General features: G+C 43.1%; 1 protein-coding gene across 1 annotated transcript in view; it reads right to left on the reverse strand.

Moving 5' to 3' along the window:
- Positions 1 to 23,419, reverse strand: part of CRYBG1 (crystallin beta-gamma domain containing 1) — a 104,089-nt gene that overhangs the window by 24,661 nt on the left and 56,009 nt on the right. Inside the window, exons 3-9 of the mRNA XM_086608144.1 lie at positions 17,140 to 18,628; positions 7,783 to 9,247; positions 7,522 to 7,698; positions 4,614 to 4,661; positions 4,372 to 4,490; positions 2,837 to 2,999; positions 1,902 to 2,041 (exon numbers count right to left, since the gene is read on the reverse strand). Of these exons, the coding sequence (XP_086464270.1) occupies positions 1,902 to 2,041; positions 2,837 to 2,999; positions 4,372 to 4,490; positions 4,614 to 4,661; positions 7,522 to 7,698; positions 7,783 to 9,247; positions 17,140 to 17,891 (2,864 nt within the window). The 5' untranslated portion in view covers positions 17,892 to 18,628. The remainder of the gene's footprint in view (positions 1 to 1,901; positions 2,042 to 2,836; positions 3,000 to 4,371; positions 4,491 to 4,613; positions 4,662 to 7,521; positions 7,699 to 7,782; positions 9,248 to 17,139; positions 18,629 to 23,419) is intronic.

The raw sequence follows: 23,419 nt of genomic DNA on the forward strand, positions 1-23,419 counted from the left end.
GAAGACCAAGGAGACAATACAGTCTGAAGATAAAGGTGCATTGACTCATTTTTGTTGGCAGCTTTTAGTAAACAGTTAAGCATGAACACGGGGAAACCTTAGGAAGATAGAACCACACCCACATGGTAAGGTGACTCAGAACCACAGCTCAACTGCCAATACAATGAATTATGTTATGCCTGTGAACTACAGGAAAGAAAAAACCTTGCAACATGCAAAAAAGCAGCAACCATTCACTGAATTTCTCATGCAAGCGATTGGCAGAAGTGACTTCTTTCTACACTGGACTAACGAAATGACATCTGAGAAAGATTGTTTTTCAAATGTCTGTTTTGCTTCCTGGTGTAAATATTAGTCTGCCTTCCCTCAAGGGATCCAAACACAACAGACAGAAATTAAGACTGTAAGAGTTTACACAGATACAGTGCAAAAACCACTGCCACACTGATGCAAAATAAGGACCAGCCTGAGAGATGTGCACAGACTCTGCTTTCTTTCAGAAAATTTTGTCATTTCACTATTCGCAGAATGCTTTTAAGTAAGGGACAGAAATTAAGTAGAGAGGTAGGTAAAGTCAATTAATAATCAACCTCCAAATAACACATCTGATTTCATTACTCTTGGCAGACGTGTAATTTGGATTACGCTTGCAGTTGAACAGAAACAACCTCCTGTCAGACAGCCAGCTACTTGGACATCTTAAAATTTCTCTGGATACCCAAGTGCTTCATTTTTTCCCCAAATCAAGGTGTAAAGATTTAATCAGATAAAATACCCTTTACCTAACAACTAAAATGCCCCATCCATCATGTGGCATATTTAAATACATCTCTGCAGTGGTATGTAGCACTTGTCTTTAGTTGGGCAGCAAGGCAAATGCTATCAGTGCCCAAACACAACACAGCCAACAGGTAACAACCAAGGTCTGTACACCCTGTAAAATGTTTTGCAGGACCCAACATAGAATCATAGAACGGTTTGGGTTGGAAGGGACCTCAAAGATCATCTAGTTCCAACCCCCCTGCCACAGGCAGGGACACCTTCCACTACACCAGGTTGCCCAAAGCCTCATCCAACCTGGCCTTGAACACTTCCAGGCATGGGGCATCCACAGCTTCTCTGGGCAACGTCATTGAAAGTGGTTCCACTCTCTCACTTTTTCTGAAAGCAGACTCCCTCTTCTGCATACTTTTCCCAGTACCAGTGTGTGGCATATTTTCAGTACCGATTTACAAGTTTTTTCATCAAGTTATCAAACTACCATTGGTACAGTATCTGGATTGTTCCTTAGAGGTCTCCTTTCTCATGAAAGCTTGCGCAGTTCATGACATACCTTACACCGCTAACTCAGATAGCTAGATATTGTCAGGTGATGTAACATACATGTCCTAAACACCACCATGAAAACACTGATTAAAATGCACTGTGAAACACAAGAATGCTTTCCAAAGTCCACGCATGACACTAACCCTTATTTTGTAACACAATGGCTTGAAAATTTTCCTCTTTTAGGACAATGATTCCAAGTTTAGAGGAAAGCCAGTAGAAAATGTGGTCTTAATACAACAGTTCATCCCCCCCACTCTCTTTTATGGCAAGTTTGCCTGAATAAGAAAGAGCAGGAGAGGCAAACTCATTCCTTTGCTACAAACACACAAGGGTTACTCTGCCTTTACTACATGCAAGCAGAAGAAAAACTGGCTGTAACAAAATATTTCCAGAGGTCAGCCTCTCTGAGGGTGAAGCATTACAATGATGTACTAACGCTACAGTCAACGAATACTACTAAAACATAGAACTAGAACAAATACAGCCTGCTTGCATGTCTGATAGGTGTAACCCATGGTTTAAAACAAATTCCTTCCATAGCAGTACATGTTCATACAGAACTAAGCACTTACATGCCCCAGTGTACTTTGATAGAACAAGTCTTCTGAGTGGTGCCGAACACCCCTGTTTCTTCAGTGTCGTCAAAAAAGGAAGTCACGATTCCTAGCCCTTCAGGTTCTGTATACAAATCAATTCGGCAAACTCTGTAATCCTGGAAAAATGAAGATTGCCATAATCACTTAATCTGTGCTGCGAGTTCTGTAATTAAGGTGGATAACTAAATCAGTTTTGAAACACCTGTTTATTTTAAACTGTTTCCCCCTCTTGTCAATTACTACTGCTATTAGATGCCTATAATAAAAGTATAACTAGGACACTTTGCCTGTCTGTGTTTGGACCAAGACACTCAGTCAATCTGTAATCGGCATTTACATTGTTTACTTTCTGCCATCTAGGCAGGAATGTACCTTCTTTCATCAGTTAACATCTCCTCTAGCAAATCAAATCCCAAGATAACACCAAACAAGCCATTCTTGAAGAGAACTGCAATTCAAACAAGAATTGTAGTTACAAGCAATACATATTACTCCTTTTTCCTTTTCTAGTCAAATAACTTTATAGCTCATGCTTGTTTTGGCAACCTGCAAAGGTAACGACTTAATGGTAGGTTAAAAGTGCATGTAGGAAGGCTGTTACACCACGTGTGAAACTCCCTGATACGTCTGCACATACAGGGCTACTTTTTGAGCATCAAACAAGGTTAGGTGTTTGACACTAAAATTTATGTTGACTGTAAATTTGGTTTATATGGAAGAAAAAAAGAAAAAAGAAAAGAAAAAAAAAAACCTCACACACATCTTTTGAAAATATGAGTCTGTGGAATTACTGATGGCTTTCTGGGACATTTTTCCTTGGTGTCCTAATACACCAATCACACTTTGTAGCAGTATAAAACATCATGAAACATTAAGATCTATACAAAATTTTCTTTACTTATATTACTTGCCTTAACAACATGCCTTATTGAACCAATCACTGCAGGCTTTAGAGATTGGCATTCATTTTGCTCTTCAGAAGTACCTGCACCCCAAATGTCTTGGAGTTCCAGCTCTCCTTCTTCCAGAGGAATAGAGGGGCCTTCAAAATTTGGTTTCTCATAGAGTATCCAGCTTAAAATAAAAAATTCTCATTTTTAATAGTGCTTTATCAAGTGTGATTTGCAAAAATGATGCTGCCATTTAACAACTCCTTTCACAAGTAGTATTATTTCCAAATCCTTCTCATCATCCCGATACAGCTGTCCACCCAACACTGCTGACGCAAGCCATTTCAGGTCTCTGTGATACTTTTAAAAGCAACGATAAAAAATAAAGATGCCTGCTGCTGACTTTGCAATTTCATCAAAAACTCCTCCACCTTTTTAAACTGATGATTTGGGGCAGCAAGACTACTGTCTATGAATACCAGACTTTTGCATGAGATACTAATCAGAACCAATTTGTAGGTCAGAAAATGTTGACACTGCAGACTGCTGTGTCATGTATAAACAGACAAGCTACTTGGATCCTGTGAACACCAGCCTTGAGTTCCACACAGGCTGGTACAGATGTGCCAAAGGATGATAAGACTGCTCAGAAGACAAGTGCAACTTTATTTTTAACGGCAGGTTTGAATATATAACTAGATAAAAACTGTATCCATCTGCAAATACAAAACCCTCCCCTGGAGTTCTCAGTTAAGCTGGGGGAGAAAAATCCAGTCCCCTAGTCCATAGTGGGAAACACAACTTGGTTCACACAGATCAAAAGATTTTCATTCCAGTTTTCTGAAGCTAAACAGCAATCAGTGTGCTTCCCAGTACCTCCTACCACAGTTAGCCCTTGTTTCTGCAGCTTACTATCAGATCATTACTTTTGAGAACCTGCTATTTGACTGTATTATAGCCTGGCCACAGCTTAACTTGCCATGCTATCCACACTAATAATGGCTGTTCTGTTAATGCTACAAGGAATGTAGGAGATGAACTTGTTTTGAAGTACTATTACGCAATCCAGCTTTTAGAAAAAAAAGTCCCTCTGGACTTAGCAGAGAAACAGTCAATTATCTCTACAGCACCATCTTATACCTTTGGACATGGAATTAGTCCAATTTGACATGCATCCAAACCCATGCCAGATCTGACTTTAAAATCCTTTGCTAGCCTTTTAGCCCAATCCAAACACTATACAAGAACCCATAAGGGAGAAAGAAATCAAAGGGCAGCATAGCTGAACAGAATCTGTTGTTTCGTATCACACGTATGCCTGCTGAAATGTTGCATACCTCCAGGTGGTAACACTCACTCAATTTGTCAGCAAAATAAGTTTCCTTATTGCATAGGTAAAATCTCCTATTGCATAGGTAAAATGCCACGTTTCTTGCTCATAGGTGTCTACGTTACACTGCCATTTGCAAGGCAGCCTTACTGTGAATTCAATGCTGCTTCTGTTTCAAAAGTTTTTTGGATAGACCAATGATAAAGAGTAAAAATTAATCTCTTACCATCCTCTGATGACTTTAATTAAAATTGTTGGTGACAGAACCCAAGAACTGCAATTCGGAACATCATGAAAAACTTCAATACCATTTTTTTGATAGCCTGATTCACAGTATATCACCAGCTGTGTTAAAAACAAAAACAAACACCAACAACACATAATTCTATCTTGCTGTGCTTTAACTCTATAGTTTAGAGGAACTAAAAGATAATAAACGAACAGTAAAGATAATAAAATTGATCTTACCTTGCCCGGTCTGGGATTTATTTTACTTTGTCCATTTCTTGAAAGTGCCTAATAGATAATGGGGAGAGAAAAGTTACAAAAAAAAACCCTCAAACCAAAAACATATTCAATAAAGATACTTGGCTATAAAAAAGAGCTAGTGAAACAAAATAAAAATAAAAATTACTCTGAATAGTAAAAAGTTGATAACACTTCAGCTACACCTACTTACTGCTTCAATTCCTTCTTCCTCCTGAAGAGCAATATATTGCCACAAATGTACAAATCCACACAATTTGTTTTTTTTTTTTAAATCCTCTGAATTATCATCTCACTGAAGGCAACTAACCTCAGACCTGAAATGCTTTAAAATCCTTCTGATCAGCTTCCTATATATTCCAGGAGTTTCATACCAACAGACCACTTAAAAAACTGGCATTAATAGAGTACATACTCTACAACGATACAGATATTAATGAAAGTTTAAATGTCTGGTAACCATAAAGTATGAAATAATTTTGCAGGAATACATGAAAAGACTGAGGAGGCATGATGGCATGTACCTGTATGAACGAATTAGCATAATCAGTTTTGTGCTGCATACCTTGTAACAAGATAGGTTTCTTCAAAAAGCATGAGACTGCGCAATAAGTGATAGACTAAAAATTCTGACAACAAATACAACATATTGAGGTATACAAAATCTAAAACAATGTTGAAGTCAGTGGTAAATTATACGATATAGAATATATGAGAAAGTTGTGGTTGCATCAAGTCATCTTAGAACAAATCAAGTGCTGCAATTATGCGTTCAGTTTCCTAGCAAGGAGTGCTCATTCTGGGACAGGGTCACACTCTTCTAGGAACCATTCACACAAACAAAAAAACCCAAACAGATCCTGCTCCGTAATAGGTTGCAGCCTAAGATAATAAGCAACATGTGCAAGGAACTCATGAGAAAATATTAGTCAGCACGTGGGGCAGGCAGTGGTCTCATGACAGTTTCTAACCACCATTAGATTTTTGTAGACATCATCAAGACACGTTGAGGCATGACTGATTTTTTAGCCTGTGCTTCAATTCCAGTTAGAACTTGCTCTGTGTTTTAAGGAACGTCAAAGTAATTGTTTTGGGCTGCCCTTACTCTTTTCCTTCACATTACCCATTAACTACTGCATCATCATTTCCTTAGTCAGTGGAAGAGGCACAGTAGATACACATCATACAAACATTTTCAGTTCCTGTCTAACTTGAGCAAGACACTTCAGAGTCAGCAATCACGCTGCAGAAGTCCTGGAACCCTACAGAGCCTAACGGGCTTCTCTCAAGAGCAGTCTTTTGTGTGTACATACCCCTTTGCCATACCAGGCCTCCACACTCTACTGAAAAATGTAAAACCACTCAGGGACAACAGTTCAAGCAGCAAAACAAACAAAAAAAAAACAACAAAAAATCCGAAACAGTACTAGTCATTTAGCTTTAATCTCAGGTTTTGAAATCCAAGCAGAACCATCCAGAGCAACAAAGCATCTTGGAGAGGGACTTTTTACAAGGGTGTGTAGTGATAGGACAAGGGGCAATGGCTTTAAACTGAAAGAAGGCAGATTTAGGTTAGATATAAGAAAGAAATTCTTTACATTGAGGGTGGTGAGGCAGTGGAACAGCTTGCCCAGAGAAGCTGTGGATGCCCCATTCCTGGAAGTGTTCAAGACCAGGTTGGATGAGGCTTTGGGCAACCTGGTGTAGTGGAGGATTTCCCTGCCCATGGCAGAGGGGTTGGAACTAGATGATCTTTGAGGTCTCTTCCAACCCTAACCATTCTATGATTCTATGATCTTTAACTGGCAGCATAAGTCTACACCACTGCAAATAATTCCCCTAATTTTCACCTCCACACTAAAAATCTTCCCATGACAGAAGAATCTACATCCTCAAAATTGCAAAATAGCATAGATGATTTCCTTCTGCAAGGTGAAGAAGTAATTTTTACTACTCCCCCACCCCTTTTAGTAGAACTGTAATGGCAGATAACCATTAGGTTTGGAAAAGTAGTTCTCAGACTTCTCATATGCTGCTTCAATTCCACGGATCACATTAATGCAGCTATCAAACTTTGGAGAACATATTTCTTCCCACAGTTCTTAGATCTCCTGATTATAGTTTTCCCCTCAGGTAACAGTAAGGATCTGTATCAACAGAAATAGCAGATACTACAGGACATTGGCTCATCATTTTGAAAATAGAAATTACAAAGTTCTCCCACATTACAATAAAGTTGCCTTGAAGGGAAAACATAGGTCTGCTTTCACTCATGATGAATACTCGTAATCAAAGGGACAGCCTGCCACCGTAGCAGCACTTTCAATAATCACTACTATCCAGTTCTTATTCTTAAATAATACATATTTTTCTATCATATGCATGGGCATACTGGGAACAAAACAGAGGAGTAAAAAAAAAACAGTTTGCCCTGTCACTCATTTAACAGTGTAATGGCTGAATGCCTTGCTGGAAGAGGAGAGAGATTACTGCCAATAGAAGAAGCAGGCACAAGTTTTCTGAAGTTCACAGAAAGCATTCTACTAATTCACACTAAAAAAAATTAAGTTAGCATGAGATTTGTTTCAAAATAATACAAAATCAAGTACAAATATGCATTCAAACATACACTTTCAATTCATATTTGTGAAGTCTCAAAATAAGGGCACCATGAAGAAACATGATCATGTTAATATATGCCATCTCATTTTCATACGTAGCCAACATCAGATGAAACTGGCACAATATCTACGTTCACCTCTATGTATTTGTAATCTACCTACGTCCCTAAGAGGGGAAACAAAAACCAAAACAATGTACGCACATCGTCTATAGAAAATACAAAAGCAGAATAACTTTCCCGGCAGATTTTAAACAACACAATACTTACATCCACATCTAATAAACCAGGGGGAACATTGGATTCATATCTGCTTGTCCCTAACCAGCTGGAAAAACTTTTCTCAGGGTTCCCATAGTTGGGCATTTGTAAACTTGGTTCTTTGTTTGCACTATCTGCCTGCACGTACTTCTCCACAAAACTTGGAAACTTCATATCTGAAAGAGACTGAATTGCAAAATCAAAATTAACGGTCATTCAGCAGGCAGACAAAATTTTACATGGTTGCATTTCATGAATGATCTTTATTACCTCCGATTTTTGAGGCACGCCAAATGGCCCAGAAGCATCCTGTTGTAAAGGAGGCATCCCTGAGGAGTCAGTTATAAAAGCAGTCGCAGTGTTATTTACTGAGGTGACAGAAGGATTAAAAAACTTTTCTTTAGATGTAGAAGAGAGCAAGCTTGAGAAGAGAGAGCTTTTTTCAAGTCGGGATCTCTTAATTTCGCCATCTGTAGCATCAGTGTTCTCTTTTCCGTTTATTTCCTGAGTAAAGGCAGATTCCTCTCTGTTACATGACTGCAAGGCTTTGAATATGATACTTTGCTCTGTTGATGCACGCTTGGGCCTGACTCTGGCTATCGTTTCCAGGCTTTGCATTTTAATCTGTTGGGCTGGTAACAGGTCCTGTGTTTTTTCCCTCCTCAGTCCCAAACCAAAAGTAAACACGCTAGGATCAAATACTTTCTCTAAGTTGTCTTCATGAATGGGAGGCATTGCGAAGTGGGGTGCTGGGGACTTGGGAAGCTTAGACCTTTTCTTTTTCTGAGGTAAACAAACCGAGCTGTCCAAGTTTTTTATCGTTTCAGCAAACTTCTTCATGTCGGATGGGGAATCAAAAATGCTATCGTCTTCAGCAGATCCATTACAAGTTTTGCCTGGGCTCTTCTGCATATTGATGTTGTGCTCTGATATCGATATACTACCTTGACTGCTGTCATCATACTGCAGTGCTGCAAAGCTCAAATCTCCCGCCTTTTCCTTTTTATCTCCATTTTCCATCTTCTTAAATTCTGAACTAGAAGCCTGATGAGACGGTAGAGGATATTTATCATCATTGCAACATGATAAAACCTCTGTGTTTGGCAGCATCTTTTCTTCATTTCTGCTGAATTCCGAGCCTGCGTTGTTTCTTTGGTAGGAAGCCTCTTGCGTATTTTCACTTCTACTAGGTGAGTGCAAAGAGAGTTTAAAAGGTGAACTTTCTTTTTTAGCTGTGGTTAATTCTGGGTCGGCTTGCTTCGGAGAGACACTCCCAGCATCAATTTTGCTGCTTTGGTTAAAAAGGGATATTGCGGCTTTTACTTTAAGTTCTGTGGTCTTCCCAACGTCCTCATAAGAGGCAGAGCCTTCTTCGTTTTTACCTTTTAATTCCGCAGTGCTTTCTTTCTCTGGTATGCCATTCTCAAATAACTTCTGGCGACTGCTTTGCTTATTTAACGTTTTATCGAGCTGTTCACCCTCCTTAGGTTGTTTTCCAAATTTCAGTTTTGCTCTGCCAACAAACGTGCTTGGTACAGTACTGGTTTTTGAAGCAAGGATGTCAGTAGGCCTCTGGCTCTGGTTAGCGCACTTATTTTCAAACAAGGAAATTTTGTTGGCAATGTTGCTGTTAGTTTTATTAACTGGTTTTTCAAGAGTATCCTGCTCACTTTCTAAACTGTCTTGATTTGTAGGTGTTTTAAAGTTCAGCTCTACATTCTTCGGTTTGGCTGGACTACAGGAGGCAAAGTGATACAGAGTTACATCTTTGATTAATCTCGGAAAGATTTGTAACAATTTTGAAAACAATAACATGTAGCATTATAATGAAATTTTCCATAGTCATATTCAGTTTAAATTTTAGTATCTCAAAAGGAATTAACTAAAAAAAGGAGTAACCATACAAAGGACAAAAAAAAATTAAACACTAAATAAGGAGAATAAATTTCAAACATGTACGTAGTTTTTTAATGCTCAGTAAAACAAAAAACACAGCAGAGTACAGCATATGCAACTGGGGCTGAGAACTTTACTTATGACTGACAGACATTAAAATTTAATAGTGAATAGGCAGAATAAATTATACGCATGCAATTCCCTACCGAGTTTAGGAAACAAATCCCAATTCATTAAGGTGATAATGAGTTGGTTAACATTTGAATATACCTCTCACACAAGGTTTGAAGACATCTGCTCTGATTCTTTGCAGCCCTTACACTACAGAAGCAACCTTAAATTGAGTGAAAGACCTCTTCTGGCCTCATTAGTGCTGGTGGAAAAGGTAACTGTCCCCAGTCACTGCATGACCGCTTGGCTAAGCGAACACCCCATGTGAGGACTCTCCCATTTCTTTCAGGTAAAGTCAGCTAACAATTTAAGTTGTAAAATCAGCAGAGTCAGCTTACACAAGAACTGAATTAGGAAACGCTTATAAATCTTCTGCATCAGAGTGGACAGAGAAGCATGTACAAGTACTTAGCACATAGTACTCATGTACTATGGCAGAAGGCTGATGACATGCAGCTGAGGGTTTCAAGCCTCCTTCCTCTGAATACCGACATCTTGGAAAAATTGTTTGTCCACGTCACTTGCTACTGCAGGAACTGCTTGAACAGCTGTGAAGATGCAAGGCATGTGTGTTCAAAATTTATCAGTCAGACAGAAAGCCTGTGAAGCAGCTCACCACCACCTCAAAGGCAGATCTCCTCTCCAAAGAGGAATCTGGAGATACTCAGCAGTAGGAGAACAGGCAGAAACTGCACTACATGAAAACTGATGATGGTGGGTGATAAAAGAAACTAAATTGCAGCAAGGATCTCCAGGGCCTCAAATGCTCTATCAATCAATGGATGATTCTGGTATTTAAGTGCTTTTTTCTTTTTTACCTACACAAACTGTGTTCATTGAACTCTCAGACAGCTGTTTTGCGCAAGAAAGAAGCGTGAACTAAAGTAAGTTAATATCAACAACCCAAAATCTAAGACCACTCCTCTCTCCTTCTCCTCAAGGAAACCATTCCAAGTAAGAAAGTAAATCCTACTAAAGCAAGGCTCTCCATTGTACAAGCTTCTTTTCTTGGGAAAAGCATGAGGAACAAACTTACTGAAATAACAGAAGAAACCCAAAATCAGCTGCTTACGAATCTATACAGGACACAACTGTTAAAATCACTGTGTCTTTTCGGAGAAGATTTCTCAACAGCACTCACTGTAGCCACTAGCCTGCTCACATTGGTTCACAACTGGAAGATTCTTATGAAGAACACATGATCAATAAAAAGGGAAATAGTAAACTTAAGAACAACTGGCCATACTTCAGATAGGAGCTAATAAAACATACTTGGAAAATTTAAGTCTAAAAATAGGAAAAAATTCTTCCTGAAAGAGGGAAGGTAGTGAGGGAACTATTCACACAGCATAAAATTGAATATATTTAGACCCTACTTTTCATTTGCAGTACGACTGTTTTTCCTAAACTTTTCAAAGTTACATTATTCTGTCATTTTTCTTTTAGGAAAATTAATATAAATTGCAAAGGACCTCTGAAGGTCAGCTAGTCCAACTTCCTGCTCAAAACAGGGACAGCTCCAATGTTAGATCAAGTTGCTGAAGGCTTTGTCTGACCAAGGTCTGAGCATCTCCAGGGGTCAAGATTTCACAGCCTTACTAGGGAAGCATTGCAGAAGGTCAGCCATTGTCACTGTGGATTATTTTTGTCATATATCCCATTGAAACTTTACTGTTGCAACTTGTAGCCATGGCCATTGTCCCTTCACTGCACACCTCAGGGACGAATCTGGCTCTGCCTTCTCTATAACACCTCTATAGGTAGCAAGGTATGATGGAGGTCTACCCATATCCTTCTCTTCTCTCAACAGAACGAATCAAGCTGCTTCATCTTCTCCTCATACATGGTATGGTCCAGTACTGTCACCTTCTTGATGGCTCACCACTAGACTCCTTCCAGTTTGTGAACATCTCTTTTCACAGAATGTTAGGGATTAGAAGGGACCTCAAAGGATCATCTAGTCCAATCCACCTGCCGGAGCAGGACCACCTAGATCGGATCACACAAGAACGCGTCCAGGCGGGTTTTGAACATCTCCAGAGAAGGAGACTCCACAATCTCTCTGGGCAGCCTGTTCCAGTGTTCTGTTACTCTTGCTGGGAAGAAGTTCTTCCTCATGTTTAAGCGGAACCTCCTATGTTCCAGCTTATATCCATTTCCCCTTGTCCTATCATTGGATGCCACTGAGAAGAGCCTGGCTCCATCCTCACGGCAGTCACCCTTTACATATTTATAAACATTAATGAGGTCCCCCCTCAGTCTCCTCTTCTCCAAGCTAAAGAGACCCAGCTCCCTCAGCCTTTCCTCCTAAGGGAGATGCTCCACTCCCTTTAATCATCTTTGTTGCCCTGCACTGGACTCTCTCAAGCAGTTTCTTGTCCTTCTTGAACTGAGGGGCCCAGAACTGGACACAATATTCCAGGTGCGGCCTCACCCGGGCAGAGTAGAGGGGGAGGAGAACCTCTCTTGACCTACTAACCACACCCCTTCTAGTACACCCCAGGATGCCACAGGCCTTCTTGGCCACAAGGGCACATTGCTGGCTCATGGTCATCCTGCTGTCCACCAGGACTCCCAGGTCCCTTTCCCCTGTGCTGTTCCCCAACAGTTCAGTCCCCAACTTGTACTGGTACATGGGGTTGTTCTTATCCAAATGCAAGACTCTACACTCGCCCTTGTTGTATTTCATTCGATTTCTCCCCGTCCAACTCTCCAGCCTGTCCAAGTCTCTCTGAATGGCAGCACAGCCTTCAAGTGTGTCAGCCACTCCTCCCAGTTTAGTGTCATCAGCAAACTTGCTGACCATGCACTCTATTCCCTCATCCAAGTCATTGATGAATATGTTGAACAATACTGGTCCCAGTACTGACCCTTGAGGGACTCCACTGGATACAGGCCTCCAACTAGACTCTGTCCCATTGACCACTACTCTGTGGCTTCTATCCTTCAGCCAGTTCACAATCCACCTCACTATCCGATCATCCAGACCACCACTTCCTCAGTTAAGCTGTGAGGATGCTGTGGGAGACTGTGTCAAATGCTTTACTGAAGTCAAGATAGACCACATCCACTGCTCTACCATCATCCACCCACTGGGTGATGTCCTCATAAAAGGCTATCAGGTTTGTCAAGCATGACTTCCCCTTAGTGAAGCCACGTTGACCACCCCTAACGACCCTCTTATCCTTGATATGCCTAGAGACAGCACCAAGAATAAGTTGTTCCATTATCTTTCCTGGGATGGAGGTGAGGCTGACCGGTCTATAGTTACCTGGGTCTTCCTTCTTGTCCTTTTTGAAGACCAGAGTGACATTTGCTTTCCTCCAGTCCTCAGGCACCTCTCCTGTTCCCCATGATTTGGCAAAGCTGATGGTGAGTGGTCTGGCAATGACATCCGCCAGCTCCCTCAGCACTCGCAGGTGCATCCATTTGTACCAGAAGAGAGTTGGCAGAGGAAGGAGTGCAACTTGATATAATGCCTCAGATGCAGCCTCATGAGCACCAAATATCTTCTCTTTTGACCTGCTGGCTGTGCTCCTGCCAATGTAGCACAGTACAAGCTTTGCCTTCATTTACTACAAGGACGCGCTACTGACACATGCTGAATTTGCTGTTCACCAGGAACCTTCATGTCCTTTTCTGACCAGAAAAAGGTACTTACCCACTCCTTCTACCTGTATTTCCAAGACATATCACTAATGGCCTAGTTATCTTAACAGACTCAATTCCCTATCGGCTTGTCAGCCTGTCCCTTGCACTACTACGTGCATTTCAACATAACAACACGTATCTTCCTATGAAAATCCGTCTTTCTCTGCAAGCCTTGACACAAGCAAGTGCAATGGTTAACACTGACAGTTATCAGCCACACCTAAAACCTGTTTTAAATGCACAGCTAACATCTCAAAGGTATAGTTTCAAGCTTTGCAAATTTACGCAGAAACAACCACTTCAGCACTTTGTATTTTACATTCTGTAGTATTCCTGCACAGCAGCAGCAAAAAAACTGAGGCTGAAGAGCACTAGAACGCTCAGCCCTGGAGCTCCATCCATACAGCTGGCTGCCTCTAATCTTTTCATTACCCCTTTTTCCACACTAAGAAATACTGATTTTAAATACAGCCAGAAGATGCGCCGTATTGCAAGAACTGAGTTTCTAGGCCTGTTTAAAAGGAAGAGACGTTGTTTATCATTTAAGCCTGCCCTCTAGTATGGGAGAAAAGCATGGAAAGATGGATTCACTCAACAACGCACTTCCTTACAAACAGCCCCATGTGGCTGATTCCTACTACCCATTGCTGATCTGCAATGCCAGGAACAAGCAGGCAGAAGAGAAATACTGATGTCCTTTTCTTCAGCTACACCTCGCAGCTAACCTGTGGAAGCAAGCAGCTAAACCTCTCCCAATATAGTCATAAATGGAAGGTGAGTCACATAGCTGAAGCACACTGTCCAAACGACCACGTCAAGCTCGTAACTGATGCCAAAAAACACTGATGCCAAAACATCAGATTGAGGTGAGCAAAGAAAAATGGCATGTTAACAGAGCAGAATAATTCAACAAGTGGGCATAAATGCAAAGGCAACTACAAAACCACGTCTGAACATCAAATATGACAACTGAAGCCAAGATTTCCGTTAAGCACATCAAAGTAAGTACTGCCTGAGGTTTTATTTGCTGGTGAAGATGTACCATCAACGTCAGTTTAGTCTCAAACCTGATAAGCTTCCCTTTCAAAATTTAAAAGCCAAGTATTCTGTGACTTCCAAGTTGCCAAGTATGCAGACATAAAAGGAGAAAAGACAGAACATGCTATCATTATTTGCAGGGAACCAGCAAAACCAACTTCTTTTAAAGTTGTTTCTAAAGAAACTTGATTCCCAGAATTGGCACAATATCATTAGTAAGAGACATTATGCATTTTTAAGTGAAAACTACTTTGATTATACAAAATCCATCTTACAGGAGGCGAACAAGTCTGTGAGTAAATAGGTATTTTTTCAACCTCAAAAGGATTCATATGAAGTATCTAACAATAATTAACCTTTGAAAATGGAAAAGTTACCTGTTATCTAGTTCAAAGCAGTAACAATAGAACACAAACACACCTTCTTCTAGTAATGGCACCATCTTTTTCTTTTTACAGCAGCTTACTCACATCCAGGTTTATAGTTCATGTGTTCTGATGAATGACTATGAATTATACCAGGTAATCTGACCATATCATTTGTCTGCCTAAAGAAACTGTGTGGTACTGTGCAATGACAGCTATCAGGTGCATCAGGAACCTTGCATGCAACACGGCAGTCCCCACCCAGGGCTAAAGTTCCTATAGCAGCAGATAAAGCCAAGACATCAAGTGTCACACACCCCACAAAATCAGGTGAAACAGAACAGGTTGTTTACTCACTGAAACGAAATCTGTCAGAAAGGATACTTGTCATTACTTTATGAGTACAGTAAAAGACAATTCACTGTACAGCAAGCCAAGGAGATACCCAGAAAAACGAAATCCAGCTACGCAAGCATTCCTAACTTCATCATTGCTAATTACAGTGACACAGAGAGAAAAATACGAAAGCTACCTTTCCTTTGAAGTTGTGAAGATATCAAACTTCAGAGTTTAAGATTTGTGATTGTCCTAGTTTCGCTGGGATAGAATGATAAAACCCATTTTCTGTTCAGAGAAGCTACATTTCTAAGGCAAGCTGCATTTTTAAGAAGACTGCAGTGCCAGATTAGATGAGAACAAAGTTGAACACTTTGTTATAGTTTGTAGCCAGCCGTGGTATGCAGGTATCTATAGTGCTCAAGGACTTCTCAACTTGTTTTTGCTGATGACCCAGATGTCCAAGAACCTGGGGGGAGCGTGGTCAGGGCAACTGACACCTGAACTGGCAAATGGGTATTCCATACCATGTAACATCATGCCCACTACAAATTGGAAAGTTTCTTGGGAACAGTCTCTCTCTCTCTCTCTCCCCCCTCCTCCCTTTTCTCAATGGTTGCCATCCCTGGAGGGTCTCGCTTGACATCCTTCTTCCAAGGCCTGCTCTCTCTCTCTCTTCTGGGATTGTGGTTTCGGGACTTGTTTGCTCTAGGATCACTAGCCAGGAATGGGCTGGACACTGGCCAAGGAGTGCGAGCAATTGTACCGTACATCACTTGTCTGTATATATTATCATTATTTTCCATTTTATTTTATTTGATTTCCATTATTAAATAGTTCTTATCTCAACCCAGGGGTCTTCCTTCCTTTTCCCCCATTCTCCTTCTCCAGTGGGGAGGGAGTCATTGGGTAAGAAAATGGCTGGCTATTCTTTAGTCCCGGATTTGGGCTAAACGTAGACAGTGATCTATACTGCCAGACAGCAAAGCATCACCACATACAAAAACACCACCATTTAACTTTCCGTACTAGGTGCTTTTAATTCAATTACAAATTAACAAATCAGATGTAGAGTATTAGGAATCATGCAAAGGAAATTGTTCCTAATGCTCCTACGCTTCTCAGGTGTGGGAAGCATAATTGGAACATATGTGTTTCTCAAGCCACAATGTTAAACCTTCACATCCCTCTAACACAACTGAACGACAATTCTGAACACTGGGTGTACCTCAGGTGGACCTATAGGATTCAATGTACTCTGACACCTATAAATGAACGTACCAGAATGAGGAAAACAATAACACATAGTACTTAGCTGTGACAATCAAACAACAGAAATGACGAATGCAATAAAATGATTCACTATAGAAGAGAACGTAATAGAACCCAGGAAATCAATTGTTGGACTCATACTAGTGATTAAGGTGAAAGTTGTAAAAAACTCCCACTTCTTTATACTCTTAAAGAAAGAACTGATCACCTCTGTTTTACAGATGATAATTTGTTTGAGTGTAACACCAAGTCCTACAAACTAATACATGCAAAATTCTGCAAATGCCTGATGGTATTCACATACATAAAGATTTACATGATTCATCCTGCACATACTATACACATTCAAAGCAACTACAGGTATTCACATTTCTGGAGTGTGATTTATCATATCATTTGAAGGATCAAGTTTTACCTTGCATCCTACATTTCTTCATAAAGTAACAGCAGAACTTATGTTGTTTCAAAGAACAACTTGAACACATTCCTTATTCAAAGATTTTCACATACAAAAATCATCAACCACATCCTCAGGTGGTTACAGAGGACAAAACTACATTAAGGTCAATAACAGCCAAGCTAATCTGAGCAACAACGGAGGCACTGACGAGGATGGCAGAGTAGCCTTTATGTATGTTAAATTATTCCATATAATGGAACTGACGCACAAAGAAATTCCCTATGCATTAAAAAAATGGAAAAAATAATTATTTTTCTAACACATGTAAACTACAGTGCTTGTTAAGTGGTAACTGCAATTATAATAATTTTTTTAAAAAAGACAGTTCTTATCTAGATAGCTAACAGACACATAGCTAGTGTTCCTAGATAATCCTAAACACAGATACAGGCAAAATTACAGCTACAGGGATAAGGTAAACTAGTTTATGTTACTTACAGGCTGATCTTTGTTGTGACTGTTCTAGAAGCATCCAAACTCTTCAGCTTCGAGCTGTCTAAATCAGAATTTGTCTGTCTCTCAGCTGACGTACACACGTCTCCATTTTTAATCCCATCAGTACGCAAGAAAGCTCTTCCATCCAAACCACTACCGTGCTTTACTGCCTTGGTCTCATTTCTGCTTTCAGCAAACGCCAAGGCAGTGTCTTCTGTCTTATCGGCCAAAGAAACTTTGGGAGACTCCCACCTGTCTTCCCCAAAAGCCACAGGTATAGTTCCCTTTTCCACTGAAGTTCTTTTTGTTATTGAGTTACTCTCTGGTGATGCTAAAGGTTGCCTTTTTGAGGAGCAATCTTTTACCTGACTCTTCAAACCAGTAGGGGAAATGGGGACAGCATCTGACTGGCTCTTTTTATATGATCTTCTCCTTGCAGGGGTTGTGTTTGAAATCTGCTGCTTGCCTTTGTCAGCTTCAGTTTTAGATGCCCCTTTGTGAGCAGATCCAACTTTTAGGTCCTGATTATTACCCGAGGAAGAGGAATGCCTTTCAGGAGTCTGTTGAGGAGACTTCGCTTTTCTTTCCGAGTTTATTAACTTGTCTGAAAACACCTCAGAAGGGACATCATCCTCAAAAACAGATTCTTCTCTTGGAGTAGTCTCAGTCTGGTTTCTCTCTCCATTTGGAATGTCACTACACGACTGAGATTTTCTCCTTTTTCCAGATCTTTTATTAGCAGATTTTTTATCCATTGTGTCCGAGTCACTACAATTTTCTTCTGATGTAACAGTCACAGGTTCATTAAGGAGTTCGTCTGTTTTTCTTAGATAGATATCAACTGTTAACACTCTAGCAGAACGTGTGTCTTCACTCGCCGCAGATTCCAACTGGTATGGCAAATCCTTTGGTTTTGCATGCCCAGGCTCCTCAGACACCCACGTGTTCACGAGCTGCTTGTGGCTTAAGATACTCTTTTCTAAGTCTTCACTAGACAAATTTCTCAAGCTTTTTATGAAATCCGGAGTTGTGGAATTATTTATATCTGTGACAGATTCTTTCTCCAGTTCCAGAGTTTCCGCATTCAGGCTACTCTCAAAGAAAGAGTTTTTTATGGTTTCACTGCTGCTGCTCCAATCTGCTGACCACTCACTGTCAGAAGAGACGCCCCTACTGCTCCATTCTGAAATGGTATCACGATACAGTGGTCCTACTTCCCCAACAAAATTATATTCCTGCGTCTCAGAAACCGCACTCACGTTTCTCACTTGCTTCTGTACTTGAGGAGCTTCGTGTCCTTCCCTTATATGCCTACAGTATATCGGCTGCAATCTGTGAGGAGAAATTGACCTCTCCCCTTTACGACGTGAAGTGTGTTCTAGTGAAATTTTGACATTTTTCCTTTTCCCTGTACCAAACAAATTTCCAAGTCTTTCCAAAACTGGTTTCTTTTGTTCTCTTCTCTGGAAGAATCTGGAAATTGTGAAGCGGACTATAAAAACAAACAAACAAACATTTGATTAATGTCAAAATTGTTCCTATAATACACTTGTTTGTATTAGCACCATCTATAAATTAAAAGGATGCAGGGAATGGGAACAAAACAGCTTACTGAACAATACTAGCTCTCAAAAAAGAGCGAGAAAAACCCTCAAAAAAAAATTAAAATCCCAAGATCGTTCTGTATTTTTTTGCCCATGTTTGTTTACGAGTTCGTTCATCTTGCCTTACAATACCAGCGTTAAACATCCCAATTCTCAAACTTTTGCACAATTAGTTAACATCACCCAAAATAATACAGGAAAGTGTCCTGGTGTTTGCAAGATTGGGAACAAACTGCTGGGCCAAAATTTTCCTTCCATAAAGAAGAGTGAGGAGCTTACGTTTTCTCCCTATACTGGCAGAGTCAGTTTTGACACTTGTGCTGGTAAGAAAATAGTTTCAAATGTGTAAGCTGTATTGCAACTGATACGTTTCTCATTAATGAATTCAAATAAATTGTGTTTTGGGCTAGAAAACCCAGACCTATAAAAGCCCCTGCATCATTCCACGAGCCTTACTGGGTCAAATACTGGCCTGTATTACTCTTGCTGAAGTTTTCCCTTACAACTTCTAATTAACATGGTAAACAGGAAACACGCAACAGCACTGCCGAGTATACCCGCACATTTGCATTTTAATACATTAGCACTTTTTACATGCCGGTACGATGAATACTTGTTTTGAGATGTCTATGTCAAAACACCGCGAGTATTTCCAACTTCGGTGGACCAGACTTCCCGAGGAGAGCGGGTCGCTCTCAGCAGCACGGAGGCTGCTTCGGCGCGTTTTAAACTCGGTTTGCTTTGTTTGGTTGGGTTTTTTTGCTGCAGGCGCCCCGACCGCCTGCCAGCGTCCAGGCGCCTCCTGCACCGCCGAGCCCGGGCCGGGCGGCGCCGAAGCACCCGCGCCCTCCGCGCAGCCCCGCGGCCGCCCTCGCCCCGCCGCGGGGCCGGCACCGGCGGGGTCCCCCCGCGCCACCGCTTCCTTCCCCGCAGCGACGGCTACAAAGCACCAGCCCGGCTGGCAGCGCCGGGCCGGCACCACCTCGGCGCCCGCCGCCCCGCGCAGCCCAGCCCCGCGGAGCCGCCGCCCGTGGCCCGCGCGTTACCGGGAGGAAGGAGCCCCCGCGAGGCTGCCGCCGTCCCTCCCCGTCCCAGAACGGGACGAGCGGACGGACGGAACCCCGGCGGACTTCACCCGCCCCCGGCGCGCCGCATCCTCGCTCGACTCCGCAGGTGCAGGTGCGGGCACGGGCGCGGGCGCCGCGCCGCCCTGCCCCGCCGAGCGAGGGGCCCCGCCATCGGTCCCAACACTCACCGCCCAGCCCGGCCCGACGAGGCTCGGCGGTCCCTACGCGGCTCGGCGGTCCCTACGCGGAGCTGCCCCACGCACCGCGCCGCTAGCCGCGCCGCTGCCCCGGCGCCAGCTGTCTGGGCGCTCCGCCTCGGCCCGCCCCCGCAGCGCGCCTCGACCCGCCCCGAGCCACCGCCCCGGCCGCGGGCAGCGGCTCTCCCTGGCCGGGCCACCTCCCTCGGCCGCGGAGGGCGGGGCGGCCGCGTACCGGCCGCAGCGAGGGGCACCGGAAAGCGCGGGAAAGCCCTGGGCCACGGGCGAGGCCTTGGAGGGGGCGGCGGAGCGCGGGTGGGCGCCGCATCCCGTCCGTGCCCGCGCTGCGGCGGCTGCGCTGTGATTGAGGGCAAAACGCCGCCCCGAGCGAAACCGACAAACTTTTGATGTTCGAGGGAGAAGCGCCAAGGGTTTGCGCGCCGGCAGCTCACGCCGCCGCGGCAGTGGCTTGCAGTGAGGGCTGCCCGGCGTCAACCCGCGCCCGGACCGGGAGAGGGCCAGCGCTCTCCCTCCGCCAGGGCGAAGGGAAGGGAAGAGAAGGGCCACCGCAGCCCATGGGCCCTGGCCGGTCTTAGGCCGCCGTGAGAGCTGCAGGCGCCCCGGCTGCCAGGCGAGACCTCTCCCGCGACGGCTGCAGCGCCGGGGTGCCGGGGCCCGCCCGGCCCCAGCCGCGCGGAGCTGCCAGGCCCCAGCGAGGGCCCCGCAGTAGGCGTCGCTCTCCCCAGCCCCGCGACGGGACGGGACGGGACCGGCCCGGCTGGGCGTGCTGGGGCCGGCCCCGCCCGACGGCTGGGGCCCTCGTGGGCGATCTCGGTGCAGAGCCCTGCGGGGAGATGAACCCGCATTTTCCACCTCGCAACCGCGGGGCGGCGGGGCCGGCGGGCGCGGCTGGCAGCCGTCTGCACCCGCCGCCTCGGCCCCGGCCCCGGCCTCGGCCTGCCCCTGGCGCACCCCGCGGGGGCCGGGGCGGCGGGCGCCCCACGTCGAGGCGGCTGCCTCTGTCCGCGGCCGGGGCGGCGTGAGAATGAGTCCGCGGCCTAATGGTTCCGGCGCTCTCCCCGGGCGCTCAATTAGTATTTAATGTTTAATGAATGCTCAGCTCGTCCTCTTCTAATTAACGCTTAATTACTTATATGAAGTGGAACAGCTTCAACAGGAAGGACCACGCAAGTCTCACTTCGGCGCTTCTGAGGACTCTGCGTGGGGGCGGGAGAGACACCAGGTCAACCTGCCTGCAGCTGGCTGGGCAGCCTAGCCCACAGCATGTCTGGCCCTCGGCTATTAATCAGGGCCTTTTTTACACAGTCGCTTTTTCCTCCGAGTGGAAAAGTATTAAGTTAGTTATTTTTGCTTCATCAACAGAGTAACATTTGGCCTCTGTTCTGTAAGTCTCCCAAACGTGAGTTGTGAAACGTTCTTGGCACTGGAAGTGCCCCACAGAGCCTGCTTACTGCCAGTGCAATGGTGTGCAGCAGTGAGGCTTGGCCGCACACATGAAAATACAGAAAACCTAAACTGAGGAACATGTAGAATTAACTTACCGTACTGCAACCAAACAGAAATCCATAGGAACCCTTGTCTTTGCCTACCTTTCTCACGTGTTACATACACAACTGATAAGCAACTGTACCACCAACAAAGTCCTTCATCTGCACACATAGTGTGATCTTCCCCCAGCGGCTTTCAAATAGGCAAGTCTATGATCACGACCCTAAACTTCAGGTTTTGGGTTGTTGGGTGTGTGTTTTAGCTAGAGTGAAATAATCTGCAAATCAGAAAACTTTACGTCTGTTCTTCCCTCCCTTTGCCAACTTGTTTCAACCAGTAGAAGCAAAACATTCAATTAAACAAAGAGCAGCCTTGAGGGCTGCGTTGAGTTTGTGCAGCTCAGACAGTTGAACTGCTTTCATGATAAAGAAAACTACAGATTTTCCTATCAGATGCAACAATCATGAGTAATGCAGCCCAATTACTATCTAATTTCTTGATTCTATGTATTGCCAGTACTAATTAATTATAGGAAAGGGGTCAGGAGACAGTAATGAATATCACTAGCTAGAAAAAAAAAGTAAAAATACAAAGTTTTGAGGAACACTTAAAGCAAGCCAATAAGCCATGTGACACTAATTTATCTGAAAATTCATAGTAACTACCAATGTGAGGAGGATGCCTGTATTGTTCATATTAAAAACCTGTGAAACACCAAAATAGGGGAAATCTAACTTCATTATGGCGTCAATCTGCATATTAATATTTGGATGCATAATAGCTGTTGGTCCTCTAAATTAGTTGGGATACATTATCAACCTGACAGTCACTATCAAGACTACAGTTGGAAAAAATTAGTTACTTGAACTGTGGATCTGGATTTCTCTCTTCCCAGCAGCTGATTTTCATGAAGTCCATGGGAACTTCATTATCCTTGCGACGTCTCCCCCTTTCAAATGTAGTTTAAACTGTCCTACAAGTTCAAAAGGTGTTGGATGGAAGGGAGGCGGGACAGCCAGCCAGTCCAGTCACATAAGCCTTGTTTCCTGAGGGAACGAGGCTAAAGATTTTTTCTTGATCTTGAAATAGCTGCCCTATGTAAACTGTTTTGAAGTAATTTCTTCATACAAAGTACCTTAATTATGTACAGGTCTTTCAAAACACATAAAAGGCCAGGTACTTGCCCTGAAGAGGTTGTATTTTAACTCAGATAAATGTAGGTGAGCCAGTATTGCCAGTGCAATAAGGCACAGAGACCGAGCTTCTCAAGAGGCTCCACAGTGGTGCCCAGCCTGACAGAGCACAGCACAGGAATGCTTGATTTCCAGAGCACAGCACTGGAATGTTTGATTTTCAGAAGACGAGAAGTATCCTTGCTCTGCAGATCAGGCCTCTTCAGCCTGTTCCTGCTCAAGCATTCTTACCCTTGAGACATCAGCCATTTCAGAAATCCCTGATCAAAGGTGTTGGCAACTGAAAAAAACAGAGGACTTGCCTATCCATTCCTCGGACAGCATGGAGGAAGATGTTTCAAGTACACTGTATGAACCTTTAAAGCAGTGTTCTAATCTGAAAGCAAAACACTGCCACCTTAACTAAGAAATGTAAATCTTGTTTGTATTTATATTCATACTTGTTTATGTTAGCATGAAAATATTTCCTCTGTTTTGGCTGCGTTTTTTTCTCATTAGCTCATGGAAGTTGCCACAGCCAAACCCGTAATTTAACAACGTAATTAAACATGTGCTTTGCTGGTCTCCAGTGGAGAGAAAGCATAAAGTACTGCGATTTGTTGAATCAGAACTCCAGGCTGTGTCCCAAGGGGTCAATTGGATGTTATTTTCTTAGATTAGTTCATCTGAGTCAGTTGAACCTGACTGAAAACACTTCTTAGAGCACACATTAT

This window comes from Tauraco erythrolophus, chromosome 2, assembly GCF_009769465.1.
Source record: "Tauraco erythrolophus isolate bTauEry1 chromosome 2, bTauEry1.pri, whole genome shotgun sequence".
Taxonomy (NCBI): domain Eukaryota; kingdom Metazoa; phylum Chordata; class Aves; order Musophagiformes; family Musophagidae; genus Tauraco; species Tauraco erythrolophus.